Raw genomic sequence first — 25,366 nt, forward strand, 5'->3', positions numbered from 1 at the left:
TTAATTATCAAAGCAACAACATTTCAAACAAAGGACATGTTGATAAGTCTGGGATGCCACAGCTTAGCAGTGTATTGCTGCTCTCAGCAGTATTTAGATATGTGTGGTATTAGGCAGCACCATCAAAAAAATGACCATGAAAGCAGAGTCATTTCCCTGGCACAAGTAGGAGGCAAAGGCGCCAGAACTGGGCAGAATCACCCAGGCTGGACTGATGGATTGGCCAGCCAGGCCTGAGACTGCCCCTGTCGTTTGAGAATGTGTTTATCCAAGGACAAGCGCTCACCTTCCCATCTGTCCTGTGAATTTACTAATGTGTAAGACAGGTGGCCTGCTGGATGTTTAAAGCCCAGTGGGTACAAATATGATTAAGAACTCACATTAGCTATTGTGGTAAATAAGAATGCTATATTTAGGAGGGGAAACCGAAATAAAATCTACTAAACCATGTACATAAATAAGCAGCAGACAGGTTAGAGAAAGAGTGAGAAACATCCTGCTTTAATTTGATGGTCTGTGATTAACTGGTACTTCCTGGCAAGAGACCAAGCCAAGAATGACTTGAATTACCATACGGAGGCAGCAAGTGCCAGAGGTGAACCTGGTGCTGCCACATCCTTCTCCATGGACCCAGGGACAGTGCATGTCGGGAAATAGCTCTGGTGTGACTATCAATTAATACATTGTATTTGTTCAGATTTACCCTCCGGCCAGAACAATGCAGAGACAAAAGACCTCACTTTATATACTGACCAAGATAATTCTTCTTTCACCATGTGTACATATTAATACTACATAGGTACATGTGCAGGCAAACAGGCAGACAATCAGAGGGACAGAGTTATAGGAATCAGTGATTCATGAAATTACCCTTGCATGACAGTTTCTCAAACACGTCAGCAAAAACAGGCTACAGTCACAGCAAAACTAGTTCATAAAGGCATCCCAACTAGCTATATAATACCTATGGAATTTGCACCATGCAGTATCCCAAAGTAAAAAATATTCAAAAAAGGCATGGGTTTCAGAAATGTTCTTCCCATATATTGAGCTGAGAAGAAATATGAAAGAAAGGCAGTTTAAAAGAAGGATTAATACATGAAAAATATCTTAGAAAAATTAAAAGGGCAAAAATATGAAATATACTGATTGTGAACAAGAATACATGACAAGTACAATGCGCACAAATTTACAAAATCTATACTACTATACTTCAGCAATACAAGTAAACAGGCACCATTTCCTATATATTTTATAAGGACTAATCATTTTGCTTCACTTAATCTTTTAAGAAATGTTTTTTTTTTCTGTTATAACATTAGTCAACATTTATGATAAACAAATGTAACAATAAAATGTAGATGCCCCATCTCCTGCAATGGGATGAAAGCCTGATACCATGGCATGTTGCTGCCAGCTATTAACTAAGGCCGCATGACCTGAAGATAAAGGCGACATGTTGAAGAGAGAGGCTGCTGTGTGACGCACCTGGATGTGGGTGGCAGTGGCGGCGGAGGCCGTGATGTAAAAACGCTAATTAAAACAAAGAGCCATGCTGAGACCCAGGTGCAACAGCAAGCAGACGAGGCCCAAACATCTATGATCAGGGAGAACAAAACAAACTCACACTCTAAGTAAATACAATTTCACAAATAAGTACCAGGGTTCTCTAAGCTGCTGTGAACAATGATTCTTCTCAAAATAAGGAATTCCTAATATAAATTAATCTTTGACTCAAAGCCTTTAAATAAATATGTTTATTTACCCAAATAACCAAAACAGAAGAGAAAACAGCATGAATACCACATTAACTTTTATCTACTTTAAGGCACTGCCCCTTAAACCATAAATCTTTTTTCATTTATATGTAAATAAATAAAGGATTGATGGTTGTCGCTGTCACTAAGCCACTGATTGCTAACAGTTTAGTAACACTATACCATTAACCAATGAACTACAAACATGCTATGAAAACATTTGTACTTATTGTTGCTGTCAAAGCCAAATGTTTCAGCTCTTCCCTATCCACATTTTCTACAAATGCAACCTGTAAATATGTGCACCAGAATGCTGCTTTATCACCCTTGTCGAGAGTATCAGCAAACATGCACTGTGAATTTAATGAGCCATTGCTCAAAAAAAGGCTTCCTTAGATGGCAAAAGCAGACAGTCGGAGAAAAAATGTTTTAAAGATTATGGAACTGACCGTTTCTTTATATAGACACATGACAAATTTCTGCTTTAAGATTAAATGCCTTTTGTTAGATTTACTGCACATTACAGACCTCTGATTGCTTCTCCACCTTAGAGCTGAATCAAGCATCCCTTCTTGCACTTACAGTACACCTGTTTAACAAAGCCCTTTGGTTATTGAGATTGACAGATAATTACATACGCTCAAACAGAAAAGCCAAAAAGCAAAGCAGTCAGCGTATGTACTACAATGTTTTGACATAGCTGACTGCTTTGCACACTTCAAAGTCATTCATTCAGAACTTCACAGTTAAACTATACATTCCTTTAAAAGTGTTATAGGTCATGCTTTGTAATCCAGCTCATATCGGTCTTGAATTATAGAACCATTGCTATTTTTCACAAAGAATTAGTTTTATTTATATCTCATTTGCTTTTCCTCCCTTAATAAGAATATGGATGCAGACTGGATATGAAGGAAACATCGTTTCGGTTCTAGACAAGGGGTGCCCAGCAGATGCTTTAGGGTAGTCTTTCAATTAGCAACCAATTTACATCAGGTAAGCCAACTTTGTAATCCCTTCAGTGAAACAATTAAGAACTGAGATAAAACATAAAACCAGCAGACCCTGAGGCCTTCTGGGACTAGTGCTGCCCATTCCTAATCTACATGTAATAATTCAAAATCTATTTTTAGATGGAGCAGAAATATAAAACAAATTAATTAGCAAATTAATAAAATCAATTTGCCATGGACATTCTACACAAAATGTGGTAGACGAAAGAGGAAAGTTGTGGAAACTGAGAGCACAGGACAAGGCAGCTCTAGCAGGCCAACTCTAATGAACCTCGATTGCTTTGGGTATTTGTAAGCAGAGCCTCTCCAACTCTTTTGCTCTTTGCATAATAGCGCAGGACGCTGTTCTTGTGTTGTGTTGAGAGGCCATTACCGAAGCCAGCATGCATTTCCATGGAGTGCAGGATGACCGGGCATGTTTATTCATGGCACAATGAGCGGGACCTGCAAGGTGACTACCTGTCAGGGGCTGGCAGTGGCATTCAACAGACTGATTTTGCCTGATAGATATGCAGAGCCTGGTGTGTGTGTGTGTGTGTGTGTGTGTGTGTATGTGTGTGTTTATAGGTGCCGGGATGGGTTTATCTGTGACTAACTCACAGACATTATTTAAAACAAGGTGCTCTGCGCATTGACTATTGGAAGCTGCTGCTTCTGCTGTGGCTTTTTGCAGGAAGAATCCTTGTACCACATTGGGCTCTATTTTAAGGATCTAACGCAAAGTGCAACTAACAGATTTGAGCATGTCCAAATTCATTTTGCTATTTTGACGGCAGAAAAACCACACTTTGCCCCAGCGCAAGGCACAAAAAGATTGTCCTAACTCTGTTAATTAGGTATAACATGCAGTGAACCAATTGGAATGGCACATCACCTCACCATTAAAACGCAGCGGCGCATGATCTATTGTGGATTGATTTTACAATGGTGCATTTGCCCGGCAAGCCAGATCACTTTTTGGCCGATGAAACGGACATGTTCGTGCGCAAAGTGAAAATGTGCAAGCATATCATCTATGCGAGCAGCACTGTTCCACCTAACCCAGTGATTCTCAAAGTGTGTGCTGCGCCTACTGTGAGTTTGTCCTTGCTTTCTGGCATTACCAGATCATCCACTCAGTGCCGAAATCAGGATAATGATGTCAGAAGACGGGGAAGTTCGCTGCTGAATGAGAGCAGTGACTGGGAACGGGGACTTAATTATGCTTGTGTTTATTTTTAGTTTTAATTCTGGGTCTGCAATTCGCAGAATACAAATAAAAGTGCAATCTTTGTTCAAACAAGCCACGGCCTATGATTCTTAAGGTGTTTTAAACTGTTAAAATAAAAGTCAAGAAGGTGGTTATTTTTTTACATCTCACAATTTAGATTCCTTATCAAGCTACAGACGATTCAGCTCATCTGTCAGCCGATAGCACTTTGCCTGCGCTGTGCCAGCGTACACTCCTTTGTTGGCATCGGCACATGCAGTTAAGCATCACGCCTTCTTAAGTCCTCTGATATGTCTTCATTTATGTCCAACAGACATCCATCACGCATGGCAATGTTACGCAACATCCAACATGTCACAAAGAATGCTGTGACCTTCTTTGTAACTTCACTAAATATCTGAAATGCATTTTCAGCCTTTCAAATGCTTAATTCTAATAATGAACTCGAAAGTTTTTGAATGATACAGTTTGTTCTTCACTTAATATATATTACACTTACTATATAATATATATTTTTCTTTTGATGTTTCATTAAGCAGTATGACTGCGTGAAAGGACCAGTTGTACTCTATAATAAAACATATGTAAATGAAATAAAAATAACAAAATAACATAAGTGCACATTAGAGCAGGTATCTGTGTCAATAATGAGCATCCTGCACTGTCATGTCTCTAAAATGTGCCGCATAAATAGCGTTTAACAGAGCGCCACTGACTTCAGACATGGTTTTTATTGGTCAAAAGGGCAACAACATTGCGCTGCCTTGAAACAGCAATGCACAAACAATACATCTGGCCATGTGTCATTTTAAAAACAGCACTCCTACGAGTGGAGAGTGGGCACATAATTATTTACTATATACCAGGTCTAAGACTGTCCAGTGTGCAATACTCCCAGCCTGGACCTCCCAAAAAAGTAGGGACTACCCAGTTTAGACCAAAGAATGCTATTACTATTGCTAAACAATACGTACAAATGATTTTCCAGTTGAAGTAGCATGTGCAATTCATTCTGTGTATTTCATGTAGCACTGCAATTATGGAAAACACCAATTTCACACTTTTATTTTTACTTTAAGGGTCAACAGATATCCATGTAGTTCAGTTACAATTAACAATGCCTTTGCTCATTTAGTCTCATTATTGTTTCTGTTGAAAAATCATGAGACAGTTCAATTTATGCAACCAATTCATAGACATTCTCCAACAGAGAATAAAAACAGCCTACCACAAATAACAGAGAAACAGAGAAATGCTTTGTAAGCTGTTGAATACCATACACATTAACACAGTGTATTTCCATAATGCATACATGACCTTAAAATCCTTTGTTGATTACCTCTCAATAATATGAAATACTTTGGAATATGAACTCCGGTAGTTCTTAACACATATGCGCAAAGCATTGAGTTAGATGATGCATGATTTTTCTTAAGCCTTGGCTTCCTTAATCATAACATACATTATGAACTATGTTGTATAGCTTCCTGAAAATTAATCAGGACTAGTACAGACAAATGATATTTAATTTTCCTTTACTAAATTTTCTCATTCCATCTATTTGCATGACAGATAATTCCAGATGGCAAATTCTACTTTGCAAGTCCCTTTACTCATCAAAGGAAATAAAAATCAAGGTTTTGGGTACAAGACATTCCATCAAAACCATTTTTCCATTAGCAGCAGTCATCATACAGCATTAACTATTCACAGCAATGGAAGCTTGACTGCGAAGCATCCCCGATGAACAGAATGCAGCTCCAATGCACAGAGCGAGTCAGTGCCCATAAGTAAGCATGCGCTCGCAGCCCATGCATTTCACAGTGGTGGGGAACATCTATGCCTGGCGAGTTTTGGTGTGCCAGCATAACTGACAAAAGGTAGGATACCTGAATGGCTGCCCACTCACACACAGTGCAACCAGATCTGACGGACTCAAGAAAGCTCACTAGTAAAAACAGAAAACTCTAAATGAGTTAAAACATACTGCATTTAATGTCCCTGAAAAAATGAGTGATTTTGATCTTTAAATGAAAGTACACAAACTTTGGCTGTACATTGCTGCATTGGAAATGCAATATAGACCCAGCTTTTCAGCATTTAATTCCTTTACCTCTTTAAAAAGATAGCATTTAAAAACCACAACATCAAATGGTCAAACACTTAACATCACATCTGTTCTGCACTAAAAGGTCTCTGAACAGTGTGTTATGGGTTTTGGCCATACAGCAGGTTGGGGCTAGGGGGGGGCAACTGCAAATAGCCACTAGCAGGGACTCTGCCAACTGCCTGGTTGCAGACTGTGACACTCAAACGGAACCCTGTGACTTTTTAATCCTATCCTGTGAATATTTCACAAACCCTTAAAGGCATAGGAATCAATTAATTAAAGCTGAAATGCTACTCCATGAAACTCATAAATGGTGCACGTGGTTTCAGCCAAATTTTTATGTCAATCACTCCATAGCAGCAGCTGTGTAATTACAGAAGTCCACATCTAAAGCCAGCGCCAGTGCCAAATTCAAATAATGTGCTTGCTGGAGGCTCCCAAATTAGATATTGCATTGACCTGGATGAACTAAATTTTGACTTTGATCTTTCCTTTTCAAAGCAGTAAATTACAAGATTCTCCCTATGCACCATTAAAAAAGAACTAATTCTATCAATCACCCCCATGTGCCATACAATAAAAATACACCAGCAAGAAACAATTATTTAAAAGTCCAGTATGTAATTTCTGAAGGATGCCATTTAAATCTCAATTTCAAAATCAATTGATACATGAAAAAAATGTCCTAAATATTTTGTTCAATCTGCTTCATGCACTTCATTAAATGCATTAAAGACGCTTTCACATCACTAGCATTTACCTGATTAGTCTTATTTTTGTATCTTCACATCTGGCAAGTTTGCAGTAGCAAAGCTTCGGTATACTCAACAAATTAATCTAAATGAGTTTTCAAAGTGGATTATACTATAAAGTGCTACCTCATTACTGTAGCGCATCTAATATGCTCTGTTACATCCACAGGTTACATTGTGCTTCATTCCGATGTATCTTTCAAGGACTATTGTGTTTCAGTTGATGCTGTTGTTTAATTTTTCAGATGAAGATTGGACTGGAGTTTAACTTTAACCAAGAGCTGGGTATTTTGATGCTGTTTTCTGCATTTTAGTAAAGAACTGTGCACTGTGGAAAGAGACATAAGACTTGGGTGAAATCAGACTCCTGTTGCCTGGGCAAGTCCCACTTATGCCAGTAACATCGAGCTCAGTGTACTGTCACACAGAATGAAAACACCAGAGACACATCTGCACATCCAAAATGCATCAGGCTCGCAGCTCAGGCAGGTAGACTGGTACCAGACAGGTCACGGCATCACTGCAAGAACTCCCTCAAAACACAATCTCACAAAGCAGGGGGAAGTGCTCTCCAACACAAGATGTCTACTCTTCAGGATATCTATACAATGCATTATTAACGACTCACAGACAAAGAAACAGGTAGATGAAAAAAAGGTGAAAAAAAACAGTTAAATAATTGAATGCTAGGCAACTCAAAAAGAGAAAAGAATTCCTATAGTTCTACAATCTGAGAAAAAGTAGGTCAGAGAGAAACATCAAAGGGGCAAACTTGCAACAAAGTCATACAGTACATACTAGCAGTAACCTCATGCAATGTTCAAAACACATCAGATGAAGCACGCTCACACAGCTATTTTGAAAAGGGTGCGAATAAAAAAAGAAGAAACAGCTGAAACACTTGGGGGGAGGACGGAGGACGGAGAGGAAAGCACCACCTTGTAACATAATGCAAATGCAGGCAGTGCCGCCAGCACCCACCCTCGCGTCACTTTCGGCTGTTTCACACCGCCCAGATCTTACCCACTGGCACATTCATTCACACTTCCCAGGCCCAGCATGGAGCCTTGGCCATCAGTGTTTAACTGTGCTCTTCTTTCCGCTATGAGACCTTAAAGCATCCGCTCGGCTGCACTGAGAGGAGCCTGGGAAGAGCAGTAGAGACAGGTTATCAGGGAGCTCGTTATGCACGCTCATCTGCCAATCAGGACCGAACGATACGGGAGTCATTCAGGGGTAACTCGCTGTTTTTACTCTAGAGTGCTTCCAAGCCAGTATTCATATAGGACCACTCACTATGATGTGTCTGCATGCTGCCATGGCGCATGGTCATTTAACGTAATGGGCTTTTCGCAAGTATGCACACATAGACAGCATAATGATGCTCTGAGAGCTGTGCTAAGCACCACAGCATGCCAGGGCATAGGATGTGTGCCATGGAGTAAATGAGTTCATGCCAGCCGGGATATTCGTCCACCACATCTCACTCTGCTCCCGCTCCCTCTCTCGGACCATTATCACGCCCCATGCAGGACGGCCATCCTGACATTAACTGTGCATGGTTCAATGTCACTGGCCCAAGTGTGGAAGCGCTTTGCCAAACATCTCACCAGAGGAGCATGTGGACGCGTGCCAGGTGCGGCCAGCACACGTGCTCCTCGTCGCAGCCCCATGCTCACTCCTGCACCAGCATGGACTTATTTGGCAAAAGGGAAAAATTGTGATGCATGGAGTCTAATCAAAACTGCTGGATGAATACAAGCCCCATGGCAACTAACTGTGGTGGCAAATAAGGTTTGAGGAGGAGGAGGAGGAGAGAGAGAAGATCTGTGTGATTGCTGAGCTGTCATTGCCTACAGAGATTCCCCAGGCATAACAGGCCACCTGCCACACAGTATATTAAACCTAAATCGTCAGGCCTGCTTGTAACTTTCCTTGTATAATCAACTGCTTCGATCAACTAGCAGGACACAGAGCTTTAGAAGCTCGCTGTAAAGAAAGCTGCCTAAGAACAACAGTGTAACAGAACATCTGAGATTATAACACATAGCAGGAAGTCAATAAAAATGAAAACTACTTTAATAATACTATCTTACTTCACTCTGCTTCAAGTTTTGCATTTATTTGTCGCACACACACAGTCACACATTGTACCACCATGCAGTGAAATGCCTTTCCAACCTGCTTCCTGCATTGTGCCGGATGAAAAATGCATATAACAGAAAAGTCAATACAGTTTAACAATACAATAATAAAGAACAAAATTAGAATAAAAATAAGTATAAAATATGGAAAATAACAATAAAGATATAATGACTTAAGTGTGGTAAAGTGCTAATAAATTTTACCCTTTAAGTCACATCATATTATGCTTCCTGGCATAGGCTCCAGGCTGTGCATAACCCAGTGCCAGAGAAGCAGTTATTAATGGATGGATGGATGGATAAATGGATTGATTTACAATGTACTGTAATCATACTGGTATATTTATAAAACTATTCAGTAAGTCAAAATGAATATATGCAATCCCACTTGCAGTCTTCTGAGCAGTATCTCTCTAGTCAATACTGATAGCAAACAATTCAAAAGACAGCAAGAGAAAGAGTGCAGTGAAACAAGAGGAGACGTGAGGCAGACGGCTGCGGGAGAGGAGGGATAAACAGGATGGGACAGGCGTGCTGCCGGAGCACAAGCCGTCACCACCACACATGGGGAAGGGGTCGTTCCAGCTTCATAGGCAGCCATTTATCTCAATTTTACTAGGGGCAGTGTACGCTGCAGTCATTCACCATTTAAGCAAATCAATGCGGGGGGGGGGGGGGGGTGACCTGGCTCAACTGGCAGCAAATCTTCACCGAAAAATTCCTGCAAAGAATTTTTGAAAATTCCAAAGCCAACAAGAATTTATCGTTCAGCTAACTAAGCGACCCGAGATTCTGCTGTCTGCATTTTATCATCCATCCATTTTCCAAACCGCTTATCCTACTGGGTCGCGGGGGGTCCGGAGCCTATCCCGGAAGCAATGGGCACGAGGCAGGGAACAACCCAGGACGGGGAGTCAGCCCATCATGGGCACACTCACACACCATTCACTCTCACACACACACACCTATGGGCAATTTAGCAACTCCAATTAGCCTCAGCATGTTTTTGGACCGTGGGGGGAAACCGGAGCACCCGGAGGAAACCCCACGACGACATGGGGAGAACATGCAAACTCCACACACGTGACCCAGGCGGAGACTCGAACCCGGGTCCCAGAGGTGTGAGGCAACAGTGCTAACCACTGCACCACCATGTAACCCCCCCCCCCCCCCCCCCCAATTTTATTATTTCCCTGGCAAAATCAGCAAACTACGAGCAATGTTTTTAAAATGTAACCAACATCAAGCATTTAACGGGTAACTGGCTTTACAGATCACCCACTTGCATTCTTCTTTCAATGTTTCTCTCTCAAAATCTATGGATATGAAGGGGTTCAGTGTACAGTTGAGTGTAACTGGTACTGAGCCTAAAACCGGAAGCATCCTTGGCTGGGGATGTCATAAGCATTGTAGTTTTGTGTCTCTAAGGACTGCTGTATCACATATCAATGATGGACTATGGACTGCAAAGGAACAGTGCTGGCAATTGATTATTGAACAAGGCCACACTTGGCTCTGTATATGGGAGGAAGAAAGCAAGAAACAGGAAAACAAGACAACATGTTCATGCTCTATTAGCAAAGGCATCTTCCGGGTGTGATGGAAAAAATCCTTTTAATGCTCTACATCGATTTACCAGTTAGCTCTGTATTTAAATTCCAACAGAATCCACCTGAGAGACATTAGAATTATGCTTGCTATTTATTTCTGAATGTGCACCCCCTTCTTTTTACTACAAAGGAAATGTAAAATGAGTACCAGAAGATAAACGAAAAGGCGTTTTATGAAGCTTTAAGCCAGTCTGTTAAGCAAACTCCTAGAGGAATATGTTAAAGCTGTGCCTCCTGCTTTTCCTTTTATCTCCACAAGTTTGATAACTTCCAACAGGTTCCACGGCTTTAAAGGGCAACATTCCCAGGAGAAGCACATCATTTATCTATCATGAAAGCCAGCAGAGATAGCCCTAATAAACCTTTTGCATATTGTCTTTTTAGCAATACATGATGTATTTAAACAGCTTGTTTTCACAAAAAAAACATAAATACTCGTTGTTATAGATAATTTTTATGACCCACAATGTTCGTGTCAAATTAAAAAGAAATAGTGCAGCAGCAATATACATGCTTAAGCAGTCAGTGCCAGGCTGATGCTGAAATGTCTCGTCCAGCATATGTAGCTAGAAAAACATCACTTAAATATGGACTGCATCTTTCCATTTGAAGTGGTAACACAAACTTTGCCTTGAAGAAGCACTGTTACAGTAAAAGGCTTATTAGAACAAGAAAAATACATTGTTTTTACTGTCGATAGCCTTTATTTTATGAATGTTGGATTTCAGTTAGAACTTTGTCTCTGATGTAAGTAATATTCTATAAGTCTTTGTTTTAATTAATAAACAAACCAATAAACAGATAAATAGGTTATAGATCTGGAAGATCACATGTACCTTGTTTTTTTTTAATGTTTTTGATTTCATGTTTTACTCACCCTTTCACATAGATGACCATTTTACAATCAAAATATATTGGCTTCACAAGCAAACAAAAGGGAAATCGATATTAAAGCATAATTTTTAGGTGAACTGAATATTAAGAATGTAAACTGGAGTGTTGTATAACGGGGAAAAAGGGAGGGAATTACCATGGAGATGAGGTATGTTGTTGCCCTCCAAGGTGGAGTGTCTTGGGCCTAGAGGCTGAACAGGAGCTGGCATTAGCTGGCCTCTCCCAGTAGGGGTCGCTGTGGAAAAATTTGAAAATTTCTTAACGGCTGTAGGAGAGAATACTACCCCCCCTCCTCCCCAGAGAAAAGTTGACAGACAATAGTAATCAGAGTCAAATGTATTTATGCTTTAATGTTCTGTGCTATGTGCAATTTTTAAGATCCATAATTAATGCAGTAAATGGCTTAAAAGAGTATGCTAGTAAGGCGATCATCAGTGAGCAATGTCTTGTCCTTACTGTGTGGCTCCTTGGTATAAACATATACATAAGTTTTGACAGCTACACAATGCACTTGGGAGGTTAACTTTAAAAGATTTTGTCATGTGGAATCTTATAAGACTGTCCATTGACTGTTCTAGCAAAAATGTTTGAAATTCCTGGATGTCACATTCATACAGGGCTCTGTACCCAGCACAGGGCTGGCAGGCAAGCCATATATATTACATTGTGTGACTGAAATTGACTTTAACTCTGCAGTGAATTATTGAAATTTTACTGACCCTCAAAAAGGGACTGTCAGAATTGATACTATATTCAATTTTTCAAATGCAGTGTGTTTCGTGTATACACAACTCTCAGAGCAACAGAATCATAAAGTGAGGCAGTAAGTAAATTTCGTGCATTCATCTGTATATATGTGACATATACAGTATGTATATATGTCTGTATATATATGAGTGTGTGTGTGTGTGTGTGTGTGTAAAGAGAGAGGTAAAAGTGAAAGAACAAAGAATATACACTATACAAGAAAATAATGTGAGAATATTCTAGTCTCAAGATATATTGGTACTGATATGAGTAACATAAAATGACATTCTGACAACATAAAGTATAAATGTTAATTAACATTTATTAAACATTTTCAAGCTTAATGATTAAAGATTGTTTTTGCAATGCAGCATTGCAAGGCTGACAATGAGCATCTTTTATAGCATATAACTTTGAGAAATATTTCAATGTTGTACTAGACTGTGTGATCTTAATACTCCTGCTGGGTATTTTCATACACTCGGAAACTAGCTGCGAATAGAGAACCGGAAGTGCATACGCATTTCTATTAGGATTACCCCAAAATCATGTTACAAGGATATCCATCCATCCATCCATTTTCCAAACAGATTATCCTACTGGGTCGCGGGGGGTCCGGAGCCTATCCTGGAAGCAATGGGCACGAGGCAGGGAACAGCCCAGGATGGGGGGCCAGCCCATCGCAGGGCACACTCACACACCATTCACTCACACATGCACACCTACAGGCAATTTAGCAACTCCAGTTAGCTTCAGCATGTTTTTGGACTGTGCGGGGAAACCGGAGTACCCGGAGGAAACCCCATGACGACATGGGGAGAACATGCAAACTCCACAGACATGCAACCCAGGCGGAGACTCGAACCCGGGGTCCCAGAGGGGTGAGGCAACAGTGCTAACCACTGCACCACCATGCCTTACAAGGATATAACGGAAGCTAATTTAAAGATAATTTAATGGCTGAGAACATCGTAATTTGCTAAGCATAGATAGCACAAAGATAAGAAACGTTTTAAAGAAAATGGCAAGACAGTTTAAAGAGAAGATTCTCTGGTATGAATTGCTTTTAACATTTCAGTTCTTTGTCAAAGCCAGCTAAAATCTTAAAATCTTAGATAAGTTTTATCTTTAACATCTTTTAACTTTCATGTTGTGTTTTTAAGTTTTATACTTTACCTTAATATCTTTTCATGTCAGAAAACATACTTCAAATTAGATTTTTATGGCAATTCCTTATACATTTCAGTGCACTTAAAAATGTAAGATAACATGAATTTCCAGAGAATACATCAAACTATAATGAACTACTTGTTAATTATAGAATACTAAGTATGTTTGGGAAGAAAGAATCTTCACTTTAGAGATACTAGACCTCTTTCTATGCTATTGGTATTAATAATCACTAAACAAGGAAACAGAAACACATTTCTACTACTGAAACATATACACAATACTTTCTACTTCAAGTTCCTCCATTTGTCCATCTATTGCCCATAACCAATTATCCACTACAGAGTTGCAATACTTCAAGTAAATTTATTTACTCCCATATCCACAAGGTTGGGTATCGTTTGAATTTTATTGATTCTGATTCTGCTTGTCAATTCTGGTTGTCATTGATTCCCCATTTTGACTCCATAAAGGTAAAAAAGCAGGACAAAAATACATTTTTATTTTACTTTTATATTATTTCTATATGATTTGTAGCTTTGCTGTATTCTGAAAGCAATATTAATGGTAAGTATGGCAGAATGGGAAAATCAAGAACTATTGTACTGTATAAGTGCATAAATGCATGATTAAGAAGAATCAGCTTGTTTTGTGCTAGTCTTTAAAACAATTTCTTCTAAATCTTCATCGAAGACTGGCTAGCTACCTGTGCACAGAAAATGTGATGGGAAGAAGACAGTTGCTTTCTCTTAATGAAAAATATAGAATCATCAAAGATTATGGTAAACTGCCAAATATGAGCCAACTAGATGCAACAGCGAAACCACAATAATCTATATTTTATATATAGTACTGAATTATAGCATATTTCAGTTATTCAGTTCAGTGATTTAATTTGTACAGTGCTATAATTTGAAAAGCATTCTAAACAGCTGTATTGTATTTTGAAAAAAGTCAATAGTATCCAGTAAATTGTGATGCTGTCTGTTCTATTACTTTATATTCGAGTAATAAATATACAAATGTCAGTTAGATGGAAATCTGCTTAAGACACAAAGAAAAAAAAAACAATTCGGTTATAATAATCATTTGCCTATAGTGATCACTTTCACTGAGACAGATGTGATCACTATAAGCAGTTTCTACTGTGATTTCATATAAAAGCGGATGTTTCTGTTTGTTGAGAGCGGGAGTATTTCAAAGGACACATTAAGTTTTGTAATGATATTTTTTAAAGTCTTTCTGACATAAACAAGCAGAGTTATTTAGGAAGTTGTCACACACTTATGAAAATCCACCTTAAGAAGACAAAAATAAAGGCGCATGTTGTGATTTATTTCATTTCATGAAAATGCTGATTTATTATTTATTTATGAGAACGCGTTTTAAAATAGACAAATTAAGGTTTCTGAATTATGCACTTTTCAAGTAAAAACAAGCACAGACAGAGAGAATAACGTTAATTTCACACATTTAAGACATTTCCTAAGTTAAGGTGCCTTAGCCAGCTTCAGGTGGGATAACTGTATACTGGTCCTAGATAGTATTATCTAGGACCAGTAATGTCAGCAGTCCAGTAATTTAAGATTAGATTCGATTTGTGTCACTTGTCATTTTCTTTAAAAAAGTGAAACGACACTTTTGACTGTTCACACTGTTGTCACACATGCTAGCTTGTTACACACTGATGTATGACACATTCACCTAAAACAGGCTCTTGCAGTTATGTGGTGTATGGGAACCGATAAGCAGAACTGAAATAAAAAAAAAAATGGATAGCTGGTACATGGTATATTGTTATCGGTTCTAGTTTGCAACCTACTTATCCACTGCATTAAAACAGGAGGCAACTGACTGCATGTTACTCTCACTCAGATGGAATTTCTGCTATCCTAGGCTTGATTTACGCATTAACCAAAGTAGTCCCATTCTTAAAAGATTCATTTATTTAGCAGTTCAGTTCATTTGGATTTGATAATTATACAATATGAAGTTTAGTGTTGTACTGCAAGAGAGAATCGTTCACAACAGTATGATAAAATTCTTTTCAGGTCATTCTTTTGCTGATAATATGAATAATACTTTGAAAATCAGACTATAGTTTGGAAACATAACATAGGGAAAAGTGATTTACACAGCCTGTTTTTCATTCCAAAGTTTTCACTAAAACTTGACAGCACCGACACATGGGCCTGCAGCCTCTCCCACAGAGTACAGGGAAGGCAGGAAAACAGCCTTGATGGGAAGCCAGTCCACTACACCACACACACACACACACACACACATACAAGTATTATAATTATATTTTTGTTGGGAGTCTCCATTTACTTCTATGTGGAAAAATCCCAACATAACAATCTTAACCCCTACTGTACCCAGCCCTAACCCTAACCACAAGTAAACTAAATTCGAGACTTTTGGTATTTATAGTTTCTTGAGTGCATTCACAAATCTTTGTGTAGACCTGAAAATTCAATATAAACGTAATACACATACACACGCTACGCTCAATCACTTGACCCGAGCATTCAAAGGAAACCTGTGCATCAGGGGGAGTAAATGCATGTTCCACACACAGGAAGGAGGAGGCACACTGAGAACACTCAGCCCAGGAGGTGTGAGGTAACAATGCTACCTGCGCAGCGAACAAACTTCCCCCACATCGTGTTTCTGTTACATTTATCTAACAGTAGAGTAAGCATGCTGAAGTGCTACTCTAATAAGAATGTATTAATTACACAGGTCTACAAAATTTTTTTTTCTTTCAGGTGCCAAGGTTTTTTGAATGGATTTAGGGTATTTTGCAAGTGCTGAATTCAAAAATCCGATTACTTTTGCTGAATTGGTTCTAGTTTTTGAGATAATGGACATTCATGAAAATACTGCATTCCCCCAAAGCGACTTGTGTGTGATAACAAATGCAATAGCTTTGGGTCTGTCTTTTGACTCTTTAACAGTGTCTTAGGTAATGAAATGTACCATATAATTCTTTTGTATTTCAATTTGAAATGTGTTCACAATGGTAACGGTTATGTGTCTCTCCCCATTGCTCACTCAACAAAACTTAAAGAAGAATATGAAAATGTAAAAATCGTATTACAAAAAATCCGTTATCATGAACATCAGTGGTCGATTTGGGACAGCAATCTGGATACACAAAATACCCATGCTTCATGTGCCTCTGGTATAGCAGGGCAAAGCAAGATCATTGGACAAAAGGGTCATGGCCTACAAAGAAAGAAATAATTGTTGGCGCTGTGAATATCATCAACAAGTCGCTGGTGGACAAGAACAAAATCATTCTCCCATCGCTTCATATTAAGCTAGGATTGATGAAGCAATTTGTTAGGGCTTTTGACAAAACGGGTAATTGCTTCAAGTACATTTGTAGATCATTCCCTGGACTGAGCATGGAAAAACTAAAAGCTTGAATCTTTGATGGTCTTCAGATTCATAAACTCATGAACAATTCCAATTTTACCAAATGCTTGAATGACACTGAGGCTTCGGCCTGGAAGAGTTTTGTCTCTGTAATGAAGAACTACTTGGGTAATCACAGAGTAGACAATTATGAAGAATTGGTGCAAGATATGCTAACTTCAGAAATTTGGGAGTTAATATGAGCATCTCCATAGCCATTTAAACAGATTTCCAAATAACCTTGGAGACTTCAGCGAGGAACAAGGTGAGAGGTTCCACCAGAATATGAAGGTGATGGAAGAGAGATATCAATGCAGATGGGGCATACACAAGATGGCAGACTACTGTTGGAGTCTCCAATATGATTGTCTTGATGACACGCATCAAGGAAATCGCATAAACATCACTTTTTGAAGCACTAACATTAATAACAATTAATAACTAATTAATATTGTATTAATCAAATCATACATAACTTTTTCCTGTCACTGTTATTTTTAATTTCTTTTTTGTATGACGTTAGACTGTTTACTTGCTAGTTGTAAGTTAAATAAAAATATTCTTGCAATTCTGAATGCTTTTCAAATGTGCTGCGTTAATTATTTAATCAACTGTTAAATATCTCGGAAACTAGAGCGAATCTGTCAAAACCGAAGTCATATTCTTAATCACCACCATAAAATTAATATAAAACCGTTGTTGACACCAAAATCACTGTATACCAGTGCTATTATACAACAGTTAGTTCCAACCAAGAAATCTGGCATTCTATGAGTGTGGTTATCAGAGAAAAACCACACTTAGACATTTCACATCAGCTGTATCACTCTGCTTTACAGGTGCATCTAAAAACCATTACATATGCCTCATTTCCACCAACATGGACCTGCTGCTGGGCTGGTTCTTCTTCGGTGCCTTTTGTGAACCTGCTGGTGTTTCCACTGGTTACAAAGATGAACATAGGTGGAAGTGAGAGTGAAGTAAAGGTTCATATGCATTCCGTTTTGTTGGATTTATTTTACTCTGTTTCGGATTTTAAATTCGTATTACCTGCTGAACTGACAAAAAAAGTATGACTTGTTGTGCTATGTCCATACTGCAAACAGGGACGGATTACGGACCGGGCCAGCGGGGCCGTTGCCCAGGGGCCCTTGGGGTGCAGGGGTCCCATGGGGCCCCTAGCCCAAAACAATTTGCAACGCTTATCAACAATGTATTTTCTATTTTAGAGGGCCTACATTCTTTGATCCTCTGCCTACAAGGGCCCCTGACCCTATAGGGAGGGCGTTTGGCTGCCAAGGGCCCTTGAATTGTGGTGGTTGTGGTGGTGGTGCTGGTTTTGCCCAGGGGCCCACACAACCCATAATCTGTCCTTGACTGCAAATATCCACTTTTGACTCCTTAAAGGCTACCCATCTGTGTGTGTAAATGAGTTTATTCTTTATTCTTGCTTGTTGTTTTACTAGTGTCCTTTTAAGGATTGTGCAATAACTTTGCTAATAACTGAACTTTGCCGTCTGCCTCATGATCTCTTCACTACTCGAGCGCCACAATATTTTATTTATTAGACCTGCAGGATGGTTCTAATTTACAAGGCAATGTAATTCCACAAATCAGTTGTCTCGTTATGGGTTATAGACAAAATTTTCTGTGTATGTGGAAGGTTTGGACACGAAGCCCATCCCATATTCACTGACGTTACTGGAACTAATTTTTTTTCGGAGGCCCATAAATGTTAAACAAATAAAAAAAAATCTTATAAATGCTACTTGATGAACTGTTGTATAAAAGCAATAACATACTCCAAGTCATGCGTTTCTACTCCAATATATCACAGCTGTGATTATCTATGGCATGAAGACGCAGGAGTATAACTGCATTCCTTCTCGTAAGTTTCTTTATCAAATTTAGTGCATGATTCTGAACATTTTGTGTTTTCCATAGCCATAAAAATGTGAGGGTCCAAAATTATCTCTGTGTCTCAGAGAACAAATGCCAAAACTGCAATTGTTAAATTAGGTAGATTGGGACTGTGATTAACCCAATACCTATGGTTCTAACACTATACCTATGTTATCCCATCCCATTCTACTGCCTTGGAGACAGGCGCAGACTGGCCATCGGGAAGTTCAGGAACTTGACCAGTGGGTCAGTCTTGTGAGGGCCGAAGTTTCTTTCCCATTACCGGCATTATATAGCCTATATAAAAGGACTGTCAATCGCAGGAGATGACCAATGGATAATGGTAGCCAACCATTTGATAGTGATATAACAAGGGGATATTCCCACCCCCAGCGAAATATACTAAGGAGGGCAGCTAACACTCCACCCACCCCCATTCAGCAGCAATTGCCTGGGCTGCTTTTTGTTTCCAGTACGCTCCTGCTGGGAGAGGTCCTGGGCTTTCAGGCTCATTAGAGTTCTGTACTCTTTATAAGTGGTATTGGACATATACATTGAAAGTCTGATGGACTTTTGCTAAATTTAATTGTTTTGCATCACAGAATTCCATTATTCCTGTTTGTTTCATTTGGCTTAGAATGGGAACAGGCTTAATGAAAATTTTACAATAATAATGTTTTTTAATAGTAAATGCCATCATCTTTTTGACATAATGCATATATCCCTCTATCCTGGTGAGGGTTGTGTTGATAAAATGCAGTGTGTCTCTAAATGCATTTAAACCATTTCCTAAGCTATTTAATTCATAAGTTTATATTACACATTAGGCAGTGAAATATGGGCAAAGCACAATTGGAGAAAATTACCCCCTGACAATCAAATTCACAGGAAGTATTATTAATGTGTTGTATCAGTGTCACGTGTTGCCATTAGATCGCAAATGTTTTGACAATACTGTAAAGGTACAAACTGCATATTTGGTTCTGGCCTGGTTGAAGCTGTTTAACCGAAAATCAGTAGTTCTTGTTCGAACCTGCTGAAAAATGGGGTAAGAATTCTCCAATGATACAGATATCCATGTAAGAGTCTAAGAAAAGATGGAACAACTGTGCAAGAAGTCTATTTAATTGATCGATCAAGAATAGGAGGTTATGCCCTCAAGAATTTTGGCAACATGGAACATGGACTATTTAATTTGCATTGTGAATATAACTGAAATTCACAGAATCCCTTTTGTTTTGAAAATGAAAGTATGGTGGTAGCCTGCTATGCTTATGATTGGTAATTCTCACAGACATGACAATCCTTTGACAAACATTAAATGTTACATTGAAATACAGTGTTTGAATTTTGTGCAGAGCACTAGGTATGAAGTTAAACTGCATCCGACCCTGCAAGCGGTCCTCCAACTTGCGAAGAAAAAATTTGGGTGCTGGAGGTGGGACAGGCATTCCAATCACTGTAAAAACCTTCATACAGCTCCGACAAAGACAAGACTCTTTTCTGCAGGCATGATGAAGACGATAGGGAAAAGCCCTAGGGAAACTCATCCCGGAAGAGTCGAAACTGCTAGAAAGCATATGGGGTAATATTTATTGGGGTTCAGAAGTGGTATGATACTGAGGGATTGCCTGCTGCACGGCAGCAGTTGGGTCCATCTGAGGTGACCCATCCGGGTAGCCACTTGCAGCATCTTGTATTTATGGCATGATGACTATCTTCCTCTGCTGTCGGTGGAGCTTCATAAACTCCACATTTCAGTGGTGGCACTCTCTAAGGTACACAGACCAGGGAGTTGCCAGATCTCTGTAGGATACACGTATTACTGTTCTAGTCGCTCTGATGTCTGCAGGGAGTAGTTGTTGCTGTGTTATATTGGCTCTTTCCAGTGGTGTCTGGTGTCATTCATTTTAATAAGCTTATTATAAGACACAGAGTAAGACACTCTCTGAGAGGCTTGTCTGTTGTCTCAGTGTATGCTCTGACCATGGTGAGGGGTGTCTCAATGAGGGAGACATTTTATTTACAGCTTCACTCGGTGGTTGATGAGTGCCCACAAGATGACACTCCTCTAGTCATAGGTGACTTCAGTGAGATCAATGGCACTGACAGGACTAGCTACGAGGATTGAGTTGGTCCCCACGGATTTGGCGATCATGGTGAAAGTGGCTCTATATTCCTTGACTTTGCAAAAGGTCAAGGGCTGCAGGTCGCTGGATCCTGCTTCCAACACCCTGAGCTGCATCGTTGGACTTGATACTCCAATACTGGTTGCGCAGTGAAGGAGATCAATCATATACTCGTGGGCAGTCGTTGGAGGCTCCTGCAGAACTGCAAGGTCTACAGAACTACCCAGTTTAAGAATTCTGACCACAGACTTGCTGTTGCTATTTAGCTTAGGTCCAGTAGGCAATCACCTACTAGGAATGAGTCTAGACCTAGCCAGACTCCAAGACCAGACTGTTTCCAATGAGTTTGCATGCAGTTTGTATGGGGAACTTGCAGACTTCGGTGCGATTGCCAATTCTAATGTGATGTGGGAGACCTTCCGCTGAGGGTTGTGTTGGTGTTGCCAGTGTTCCCAGAAGGAGGTGTTTCATATTGTAGGGCACCATGGATATTATTGAGAGGAGTCACAGTACACAGCTTGATGGCAAATCTAGTCTGTACCAGGAACTGAGGAGGATGGCTACATGGGCCCTGAGGGCAGATAAGGAGGAGTTTGTTAGAGGAAAATGTGATCAAATGACACACCATCTATGGTATAGTGACCCACATCCTGCTTATAAAGGAATTGAAACATTACGCATATCCAAATCTGTTCCTTGGAGAGTTACAATTAGGGTTACTGGTGGTGGAACGATTCTTACAGATGACACTGCAGTTGTGACCCACTGGGCCAGCTACTGAGCAACTGCTTAAAGCTGGTTCGCCGGCTAAGACGTTGGACATATCTGGGTCCACAGTTCTCGAAGCTGGTCCTCCAATTAGCTGTGAACCACCCATCTCACTGAGACTGCACAAGTGGTAAACCAGCTAGGGGTAGGGAAGACTGCAGGGATCTGAGGCATCTGGGGTGAACTTCTCCAGGTTAGTGTTAAGGCTGTCCTCCTGACATTACAAGCAATCTTTGCTTCCATTTGGGAGATGAGCTTCGTTCCAACTGACTGGAAAATGGAGCTTGTTGTCTCTGTTTGGAAAGGGAAGGTTGATGAGCTGGATTGTTGCAACGACTAATGGATAACACTGCTCTCGGTGCCAAGTAAGGTCCTTGCTAGGGTCATCCTCAGCAGGATCCATGATCACTTACTCACCTATCAGCAACTGGAGCAGTCTGGTTTAATGTCTAATAAGTCTACCATCAACCATATCCTGGCAGTGAGGGTTCTCATCCAGCACAAACGTGAATATCAGCAGAATTTCTTTGCAGCCCATGTCGATTTTCTTGAAGCGTTTGAATGAGTTGATTGAGCTGTCCTGTGGGACATCCTGAAACTTTGCAGGATGCCCCCAAAGTTGCTGAACAACATAACTGGCCTGTACACTGGTAAGGTGAATGCTGTGTAGAGTGTTTCCTTCCCAGTTGACTCTGGGGTTCTTCAGGGCTGTGTTCTTGCTCCTACTATGTTGAATACTTCCATGAACTGGTTACTAGGCAGGGTTACGGGCTCCAGCAACTGAGTTGCATCTATTGCTGAAGATTTACTGATCGTGACTTTCCAGCGATGCTGTAATTTTCATGGAATCACTGGAGGCTCTGATCGGGGCTCCTGAGAGACTATGCAAAGAGTCTGAATGTCTGGGCTTGCAAGTGTCCTGGATAAAAACCAAAATCTAAGCCTTTAATGACTTCTCGGGCACAGCCAGCAGCAGTGTGTCTGTCTGCAGAGAAAGTGTGTCTGTTGATCGCTTTGAGAGGTTCACTTACCTTGCCAGTGACATTCATGTCTCTGGTGACACTTCCTATGAAGTCAGTAGATGGATTTGGGGAGAATGAGGGGTCATGAAGTCACTGGAAAGGGGTGTGGGGCACTCCTGATCCTAAGAGGACAAAGGTCCAAGTCTTTAGAGTCCTGGTGCTCCCTGCTTTGGTGTATAGCTGCAGGACACTATCCAGTAACCTGAGATGATGACTGGACTCCTTTGGTACTGTGTCTTTTTGGAGGATACATCGGTTTGACTTTGTGTCAAATGAAAGTGGCACATAACCTGCTTTGTGAGGAAGCATCAGTTACATCATTACGGCCATGTGGCGAGATTCCCTGAGGGTGATCCGGCTTGCAGGATCCTCATTGCTGAGGACATGAGCAACTGGACCAGGCCAAGGGGACCCCACATAACAAATGGCTGCAGGAGAGAGATGGTGGGACTGGACCATGTGGTGGTTTGGGGGTCACCAATAGGGTCCCGAGGTGTTTCATTGTGCGGTGAATGCGGCAACACGCTGTACCAGTGCATGCTCCCCAACCTTGACCTGACATACAGAGCAATTGGCATTACCTTAACTTTCAAGTTATATTAAAATTAAGTAATTTGTAGCTCAGGTTTAATGACTCCTCAACCATTTTCCTCAAGTAGGTACTACTATTGCAGTTTTAAGAAAACAAAAACTAGATAAAATGTTATTTCATTATTTTAAAAATTTTATGTAATGTAATCCACAAAAGACAATCAAGTACTATAATAAGATGTACTTTCTTCAATTATTTTGTATTGTCAATTGTTTTGCTCCACAACTGATTAACTACCCAAGAGTCTCTTAACACACCCTCCCCTTCCCCCCACCCCGGGTCCGCAGAAATGTTACCGGAATAAAACCAGTCCGTGGTGGCAAAAAGGTTGGGGACCACTGTTTTAGACAATTAAGTTGTATAATGTCAGTCTGTCATCAAACTAATTTTGAAAATTAGAGAAAATTGATATATTGTGGTAATGAGTTTGTGAGAATGAGCCATATCGTATTTAAGAATGAACCCATACAGGCTACTTCAGCTTCTTTCCCTCTTCCTTCAGAACAATTCTTACTTAGAAACATGGATATAGTGTAAATGTTAGCATGATTCAGAGCATGGATTGAAAGTTTAGAATGCACTGCAGATAAAAAAAAATATGCAATCAACTGTATAGTCCAAATAAATTTATAGGGCTACAATATAGTATAGGCTGCAATGTATTATTCATATTATACATTTGCTAGTTACTGCCACTCATGGGCGATGCCACCATTAAATCTGAGGGGGACGTGTCCCCCTCACATTTCATAATTATTCGTTTGAACCCCCCCATATTTAACATAAAACATTAGTTTTATGCCAGTGTGTCCCCCACACATTCAAAATGCTTCTGACGCCCCTGCCACCACCACAGTGATGAAAAGAGAATACACGTACAGTGGAACCTTGGATCACAAATTTAATTCCTTCCAGAAGGCTGTTTGACTTGCGATTTGGTCAAGTGCCAAGTCGAATTTCCCCGTAAGAAATAATGCAAATTAATTTAATCTGTTCCAGACCCCCAAATGATTGCCTATTTAAATGTTTATACCTACCTAAATAATGGTAAAAAGCATTAACAATCAATACAAAACAAAATACACATGAAAAAGCAAAGAAAGCAATAAACATGAAGTAAATGACAATAAATGACAAAAGTTCTACAGTTAGTCTCAGTATTTTCATCTTTGGTTTGCTGCTATCATTGTTCTCTTTCCAAGTGCCCATCTTTCTAAGGGCCCTGTATCACTAAATGTACTGATAAAGCACAAAGAAATTCACACCGAACACAGGAACACAACTTTCTCACTTCAAACTTGGTCGAGAGCTACCGCGAGACTGAGGGTGATCCATAGGCATCAGCATTCCAGTAGGTCCAATTGCCTTTGTGTCAGCCCATCAGAGACCCGTCTTGATCTGCACAAGTTTTAGCAGGTCTGTTTTGTTTTGTCGTGTTCCGGGTTTTCGGCTGAGTTGCGGCTACATTTTTGTCAATCAACCCATTCAAGGTCCAAATTGGTAGAGTCTTGATCCATAAAAGTTTTAGCAGGAATGGTCGAGTTCCAAGATTTAGGTCGAGGTACAAGTCGATAAAAATTCAACAGACCCATTCAATGCCCGAGTTGGTCGAGTTAAGAGGCGTTCAAGTTCCAAGGTTCTACTGGAAAAAAGCACATAACTTGTTTTTTTATTTAAATGCCTGAGGGGGAAATAGACCCCTTAGTGTCAGTTTCAGTGGAAAAATTTGATGTATGAAATACGTCATTAAGGAAAGAGAAGTAATATAAGTGATATAATTTATCATTAAAATAACTATATTGTAAGTTTTCAATGTAACTATAGTTACAATATCACTATAATTCACCAATTTTTTCCATTTTGGTATAATGCTTGAATCAGTTACATCCTTTCATACATCAGTTTGCATCTGTCTGCATTTTCTGTATCTGTATTTCTATTTGCATTTCATTACATTCATGGAGTCTAAACCCTACCTTCTTCACAGCAATTTCAAAATGCTGCAGCCAGGGCTAAGAAATTCAATCACATTACACCAGTTGTCATCTCCCTTCTTTGGTTCTCAGGCAGGTTTAGGGCAGATAAAAATTCCTCTTGGCACTTTCAAAGCATGGAAAGCTTCACAT

The 25,366-nt window shown here is 39.8% G+C and overlaps 1 protein-coding gene across 4 annotated transcripts in view; it reads right to left on the reverse strand.

The window, feature by feature from the left end:
• The window catches only part of LOC125707168 (neuronal PAS domain-containing protein 3), a 280,684-nt gene that overhangs the window by 189,165 nt on the left and 66,153 nt on the right, over positions 1 to 25,366 (reverse strand). For all 4 annotated transcript variants that reach the window (XM_048974125.1, XM_048974124.1, XM_048974127.1 and 1 more), the window contains exon 2: positions 11,627 to 11,725. In XM_048974125.1, the coding sequence (XP_048830082.1) occupies positions 11,627 to 11,725 (99 nt within the window). The remainder of the gene's footprint in view (positions 1 to 11,626; positions 11,726 to 25,366) is intronic.

This window comes from Brienomyrus brachyistius, chromosome 14, assembly GCF_023856365.1.
Source record: "Brienomyrus brachyistius isolate T26 chromosome 14, BBRACH_0.4, whole genome shotgun sequence".
Taxonomy (NCBI): domain Eukaryota; kingdom Metazoa; phylum Chordata; class Actinopteri; order Osteoglossiformes; family Mormyridae; genus Brienomyrus; species Brienomyrus brachyistius.